Source organism: Centroberyx affinis, unplaced genomic scaffold (assembly GCF_046629955.1).
Source record: "Centroberyx affinis isolate AG114_WGS23_722 - 3 ecotype Tasmania unplaced genomic scaffold, CSIRO-AGI_Caff_v1 ptg010031l_1, whole genome shotgun sequence".
NCBI classification, from domain to species: Eukaryota; Metazoa; Chordata; class Actinopteri; order Beryciformes; family Berycidae; genus Centroberyx; species Centroberyx affinis.
Genome location: NW_027284721.1, coordinates 44,057 through 51,749, shown reverse-complemented (window position 1 = coordinate 51,749; position 7,693 = coordinate 44,057). Strand labels below are relative to the sequence as shown.

Below are 7,693 nucleotides of genomic sequence, written 5' to 3'. Positions count from 1 at the left end.
TTTATAAAGAGGCAAATTGTCATCAGTCAGTCCGTGGAGAGACACCTCACGTTTTTGTACCTTTGACCATCAAACAGTGTTTTTATGCAAAAGTCTAAGCAGTCTAATACAAGGTTAAAAGCTGTGTTATTCTGAAAATTTAACTTTAACCATGACATAATTTCAATAATCCTCTTGCAAAAACATGACATCACACAACAGGCAAAGGAACTCCACTGATGTAGGGTGATACATGTAGCAAATGCTGTTTAATCAGTGCTTCTATGAATATATGTTATAGGCTATGTTTGCTAGCGTTATTTTATTCTCCATAGAAGAGAAGGCAGTGATCAACTATGTAGACAGAAAGCTGAGATCAGATTCAAATAAACTGATCATTTATTAGGTCTATATGTCACCACAAATATGCCGTGGGATTGTACACAATCTGTACTTGTTTCCTGTGATGTTAACTGTTTATCTGAATCAGACACTTACAGACCCCTTTGTGGGCGTCCAGACTGGTGTACTCTATGGTTCCATTGTGGCCCTTCTTGGGGTTTTCCTTGTACTCTTTGTGGACTCCATCAGGACAGTACCTGTAGGACAGGCCGTAGTCTGCTAGGTAGACCTACAGCACACAATACAACACACACACACACACACACAAGTTGCTAGTTACAAAGTCATTCAACAAAATAAGTGAATTGATCACGTCATTCACGTGGCTTTTCAGACATATCAAAACTACAAGCTAATGTGAAAAAAAAACAAAACAATCCTATGATACAATAAAATGGATAGTTCTCGTCCTCCATTCCAATTGGCTGAGTTACATTTGAAGCTGTTATAAAACCCTCTGTAAACTCATGTTGTAAATTTACGTGTCACTTAGCAAGCACTTTGTTTAGCTACTATTCAAGGAACTAGCTCGGCGGAAGAATACCATTTGATTATTATTTCATTATTATCAATGCAAAATGAAATATTGTACATTTGCATTATTTCTTTTTAATGTAATGGTGTGCTACCACCATTTTGTTTTATTTTTAGTGATTTAAGAACAGTGAAAAGTACATAGATAAGAGTAGGCCTCTACTACTATGAACCTGCATAGTAGCTAGTGGAGATGCACTGCAGGCAAACCTTTTCAGGGTCTCTGTGACCCAGCATCAGATTGGCAGCTTTAATGTCTGCATGGACATACTCGTTGTCATGGATATACTCCAGCACATCCACCTGGCAAGGACAAGACACAGAATGCACACACACACACACACAGAACACCTCTGTAAAGAACAAGAAGTAACAGATTATATAACTCACAATGGCCATTGCCTATGGGTGACTATATCACCCATGAATGCAAGGCAAACAAGCGAAACGGATAATGGCGCATACAGAATGGTAGAAGTAGGTTCCATTCACCTCTTACTTATTTACTCAACCTTAAGGTGAAGATGGGTCAGTATCTGTTAAAGCGCTCTTTGACCCTTTCACTAGTTCCTACGTCAGCCTCTCCAGCTCCTTTATAAATCACCAATCAATGGACATAAAAAGACCGGAGGCAACCGCTCACCAGTCCTCGACCGAGCTGGAGTGCGGCGGCCATCCTCAGCCGACCCCCGTTGCGCTCGCACACTTTCTGAAGGTCGCTGCCCAGCCGGTCCATGGCCATGAAGCGATACCTGAGTGGGAGAGGAGGAGATCAATAGTCAAAGCCTTTCTTTGTGAGCCACATCCCTATAATTCCTGGGTTTCAGTCCCAGTGATATTTCGATGTCTCTTTGGCCTGAGAATAAGAAGCAGATACATTGTTTGCAGCATTTCATACCCAGAGTGACGTGCTACAGCGGAAAAACCTTAAAGTATTTGATCACAGACATTACAAGCGTTCAATAGTAAGTAGTGCAAAGGGTCAAAGCCACAGCGACCACACACTAGAAGAATGATGTCCCTAGAATGATGTTTCATTTATCAAGTGAGTTGTAAAGACATAAGAGCCGGGGAGAAAAGGTTGATTTTTTTTACACAGATAATACTGCCATAAAAATATTGCATAAAAGAAACCGCAGTCATCCTTTAAATATCATCTCACATTTCATTTCTTTAATAGACTTCATTTATAGACCCCTACAAGATTTTATCATAGAGTTAACCTAAATTAAAACAGGCAGAAAAAAACACATGCCGCATTGAAAACTATATGAAATGGCAATTTCATTGTCAGAAATAAGTATTGGAAATAAATAATGGAAATGGAACCCATTCTGAAGCCGTAACGCAAGGCCGAGCAGGTCGTTTATGTTACTTTTAAAAAGATTTTTCTACATGTAAGTGTAAAGTGACATTTGCCTTCAAGTTCCGCCCACACAGTCTACATAAACTTTCACAAACTGAATCAGCTGCAGCCTTCGCACCTGTTCTCTCTCTCTCTCTCTCTCTCTCTCTCTAATGACAAGAATCAGAAAGAAAATGCTCGCCTCCTCAATAGAAAGTCCACAAACTATTTGGTTCAAAGAGGATCAGGCAAAACTAATACTGTAATGTGCAGGGAAAATGCTGGTCACTTGCTGAAATGCTTATTGTCAAACAGACCTGTCATACAGTCATCAACCTACTCACTGACATCACCATTTGACAATATGACATGACCAAGTCCGTACCTGAGTCCATTATGTTCAGCGAGCCCCGATCCCCAGTAGGCCGGGATGCCCAAAAAGGCCAGTTTCCTGCTTCTCGCCCATCTGTGCACTGGAGCAACATCAGGAGAGGAGTAATTATGCGAATGCGCACACACACACGCACACACACACACACACACTTCTGTAACTAGACTCCTAATGACCTTCTAGGGTGTCCGAAAAGTCTAGAATCATCAGGAAACACTGCTTGAAAAGTGGGATTCGAAACCACAACACAGACACCAGAAACCCTGGTGCCTTGGACCACTATGCAATGCTACCTATCCCACAGATCCCAGACCTCCTGTATTGACAACATCCCTTCCATGAAACTGTTCCTTTCCCCAGGGTTCCTACAAAGTGCCAATTTCAAAATTCCAGACTTTTTCCAGACTGTAATTGCTTGATTTGATTTGAAGATTTTGGATTTCAGTATGATTTATGCTGATAGGAGGATGAAGGATGAAGATTACTCTCCACAGAAAAATATATGAGAATATTAGAGAGGGGTAGTTGTATGTATATCAGGATAGTACAACATTTTCCCATACTTGTCCAAACTTTTTGTGCAATTCCCAAATGTATCAAGACCTGGAAATGACCAAAATATTTCTCCATACATTTACAGACTTTCCAGACCTGTGTAGGACCCTTGTTTTCCAGGTGAACCCTAGCCAAAACACTCCAAATTCTACAAAAAGTCGCCAGTTGTTATGTCCAGAATTCATATTGGTCCCCCAATAACGCAGCATAATAACGCATGCACACATATATCAAATTTTACAGCATTGAGGCTACGAACACACAAGTGCAAACACACACACGCATGCACACAGACAGAGGCCCCAGACAAAGCAGTGGGCCTGGCTCGGGGCTCGATGGCGGCCGGCCTGACTGGCGCTCGACCAGGCTGGCAGGTGGTCAGGGGCCCAGCGGAGGTCCGGGCATCATTACGTGTGAGTGGCTCCCTCTCTCTCTCTCTCTCTCTCTCTCTCTCTCGCTCTCGCTCTCTCTCCGAACGACGGCGTTCGAGAGCTCAGACAAGCGCAGAGAGGGGGGCTAACTGCCACAGAGGTGCATGTTTGCTTTGGCTTATTAATTACTGTGCAGCAGGCGGCGAAGCCTCTGCGTCTGCGGCCACTTCATCAGTCAAACACACTCCCGCTCCGCCGAGCCGCCGGACGGGCGGTGCTACTCACTGCTCTCCGGCTTGGCTGCCCTCTGGTAGAACTTGAGCTCGGAGAACAGGGGGCCGTTCTCATGGTACTCCTGCGCACACGAGCAAGTGGTGTTAACTTTCACCGTTTCATGATCACAGTTTAAAGCTGCACCAGGCGAGATTTTTATATAAAAAATACACCCGTCTTATCAGGCTAAATTACAAAGTGTGGCTGTACTACTAATTCAGACTCTGTAGATTCACCCTATTTCCCCAAATGAAATTCTAGAGTCACAAGAAGTGACAAATCCAAAAATGTCTCCTAAAGAGAAGTGACCGGCACTCTGTCCAAACCTGGACTGACCAACGTTAGATCTTTTCCTCTCTTTGGTTTCCTTTGGTATAAAGCATCACAGACCGTAAGGGTTGGTAAATATTAGTTTGCTGTATGCAGTTTTACACCGTGACGCTTAAAGGAAAAATCCACCCTCAAACCGGAATTACATATGTTACTCCTAATGGTCTGGGACAGTTTGAGGTGAAACTAGAATGAATGCTTTGAGTTGAATTTAGACTTTATATATCTGCACGCTAAAAAACACAAAAATACAAATAAAAGCGAAATATCACATACTGTGTTGGCATTATAAAATATAACATGGGGCTTATAAAAGCATGTCACTTCAAAAGAAACAAGCAAAAAAATAAAATATGGTAATGGCAAACAAAAGCAACTGAATCAAATAACAAACAAAATCCCAACAAAATGCAACAGGCAATAAGTTTCAAATATATTCAGAAGCTATGGGAGGTTTTCTCACACATTCAACATTAGTAAACACTAGAGGAAAAAGAGACTCATGTTTTCATTTAAAAATGGATGACAACATTAAGTAAGGATGTGTGAGCCGCAGAACTGTATATCTCAGTATTTATTTGAAACTGAAAAAAAAAAGCATTAAAGTCTTATGTACTCACCACTTTTATCACATGATCAGTGTCTGCTGCAACAGGTCTGTCAACATCCTGCGAGGCTGAGAGAAGACAGGAGATGTGATATGATGTGACACGTCATGATAAATCAGCACTTATGGACCAGATAAGACCCTTTGGGATTTTTACATTTTATGGAAGACCGTGATCAGATTTGCAAAATGATGTATCTTGCGCTTTAATAACAAAAAAGGAAGGAAGGAGGAATGAAGAAGTTCATGGAAAAAGATTAGAAAGAGTTAATAATTAGTTGTGACATGTCAGTGGTTTAAATTCTTAGCAGTCCAACCTGTTCATCCACACTACTTTCACAACCAAATCAGACAGAGGCTAATTTTGGTGTTGGTACATTTTATCTGTACTACATAATCTCCCTGAATGAATGTGTGTATTTGACAGACAAAGAAAGGGAGTTATTCTGTCCAGCTGTGTGCACGCATGTGATTAAGTGACACAGTGTGTATGTGTCATCAGACACAGTGTCCTCATTACCAAGATAGATCAGTCCAAAGCCACCTTGACCGATGATTTTGCCCAGCCTCCATGTCTTCTTCTCAGTGTCGGTCAGTAGAAAGCCGTCTGGTAGTGGCTTGGGTAGTGCCTGCTTTCTTGGTGCCATGGAAGCTGAGGAAAGTTGGGTGTGTCAAAAAATAAAATACCTGGGGAAAATATGTTGTACATGTTAGGAAAATATGAAATAATAACACAAAACCTTAAGATACACATGGAGAAATGGGAAATATTAACATAACATTTGCTAATGTGGCTGGAAACTGAAACCTGTGACAAAAGTTTTTAGGTTTAGTGGTAAAAATGGAAATAGATGTAATCATTTACTTAAACATGAGGAAATAAGTGTAGATAAATTCTTACAAGCACTGTCTGACGTGAAAACAAAACTGAAACAATGATATGGAATCTGGGCTGACTTGCCATGTGGTTAGGCACTTAATATGGCCTTGCTTATTGCCCAACGTACATGCCTGGTAAAACAGCACTTAAGACCTTTTCCGAATCGTTAGGTTCTTCTGGTAAATTCGGCATAACGTTATATCAACTTTTAGAACTCGTTCCCACTGCTCGCTACTGTACAGTATTTTAGTAGTAGACTTGTAAGAAGCGGCATAAAAAAAATCCTCAAGGTGATATTTTATTGAAATGAGTGCTACTTGAGTTGGATGTATGCCGACTTGAAGAGTGGCTTGTGGCGGTTCAGGGAAGGTCACTTGTTATATTCTAGGAGCTATACAACTTCAAATAAGCAAAGCAACACAAAACTGACAGACTTTTAAATGCAATTTGGCGTAACCTCATGTCCATACAAGCCAGAACGGCACTATCGAGGCTTTTATTACACTAACAGTAAATAGCGAGCCACTACAGCCGAAATCCCGTACATTAGCTGGATTTCTGAATCTATATCAGCCGAAGACCAATGAACCCACAGCTGTTAGCTGACACTCGGGAATTATCGATTTATGCTATGATCGGTTGAAGATGTTGCCAAGCCAACATTAGCCAAAGTAACAGTTGACCATGCTAGCAGCAGGCTAGTTAACGTTAGACTGACTAGCAACAGGCAAAACAATTGCACTGACCTCCGAAGGGAATCCACGCCGTATGACAGATGCCGTTTTTATGTAGAAACAAGCCTCTTAGCTAATTCTTAACAGTCATTAGGAGGCTTTTCCAATGTATCTACCCCGATTTATCAGCTGTGTATCGCTGGCACAGCAAAAGCAGAAACAAAACTTACTTACTTCCTGGAAGTTTGTCCCTCCCGCTACTTAGTAGAGCCAATGGGAAGCATGGAAAGTGTTCCTTGACAACGAATAACCAATAGGAAAGCAGTAGAGGCGGGAATACGCAGTAATGCACTCCCCGTTGGCTCATATGTGATCTTGACACCGTTATATCTTTTGGATTGACTAATGCCAATTCAAAACTCAGGTCAGCAGAATTGCCAGCAAGATGCCAAACTGTCATGTAGTATGTTTTGACAAAGTTAGAGAAAAAAAGTCAGGTTGAATTGTTTCATATTATTTATTTAATCTATGTATTTCATATACATACATAGACATACATACATAAACATGTAATTTATTTAGAGACAAATTAAGAATAAAAACCCATACATTTAAATCCAGATTCATTCACTGATTGTTTGGTTTTGTAAAATATAAACTCAGATTCTTGAAAGGTGGGACATGCTTACAGATTAGATAATCTCTTTACACCCATGTAAATATCTATGAAGCATCATTTACAGCTAATAAAAGTTGAGCTGTATGTCAGTCCCTTTATCATGACTCAGTCTACCAAAGACTAAAAAAATGCAATTCATCATCATCATCATCATTTATCATCACCATTATCATTTTAATGAATATCATCATCGTCATCATTCTTGATATGTCATGATCCCTTAATTGATCAGTATCACTTTATTCTCTGAATACAATAAATACTGTGTAGTTTAGGGTTAGACCTATATATCAGTTTGCTGCAAATTTAAAGAAATTGGTGTAAAAAAATAGAAAAATCGTTATCGGCCTCCAAAAATGCTCATATCAGTCTAACCCTAGTGTAGTTGGTGCAGAGGGTGTCATCCATAGGGCTTACAGACATCCTTGTTACAGCATGGTACTGAAGTGGACCTCATCTGTGCATACATACTCTAAATAGTCAATATCACTGCAGCCAATACTAGCAGCAACATCCAATAAAATGGAACCAGAGGTGGTGTTGTATCCTGACATAGGATTGGGCCTTCAAAGCAGCCTCTTGTATACTGCTTATTCACCTTACTTACACAAATCAATAACAGTTTGTTTTCTTGAATTCAAGCCTCCCTGATGTAACCCAGCTTGATCTCCGT

General features: G+C 40.5%; 1 protein-coding gene across 1 annotated transcript; it reads right to left on the bottom strand.

Annotated features, from left to right (window-relative positions):
* Window positions 1-477: 477 nt before the first annotated feature.
* Window positions 478-6,543, bottom strand: LOC139640633 (serine/threonine-protein kinase VRK1-like; the record flags this gene model as incomplete). The annotated part of the gene is made up of 8 exons (XM_071514806.1): window positions 6,414-6,543; window positions 5,308-5,474; window positions 4,801-4,856; window positions 3,863-3,932; window positions 2,646-2,733; window positions 1,559-1,667; window positions 1,126-1,218; window positions 478-610 (listed from the first exon to the last, which is right to left on the bottom strand). Coding segments are annotated over exons 2-8 (676 nt in total), but the record flags the coding sequence as incomplete, so codon positions are not given.
* Window positions 6,544-7,693: the final 1,150 nt, after the last annotated feature.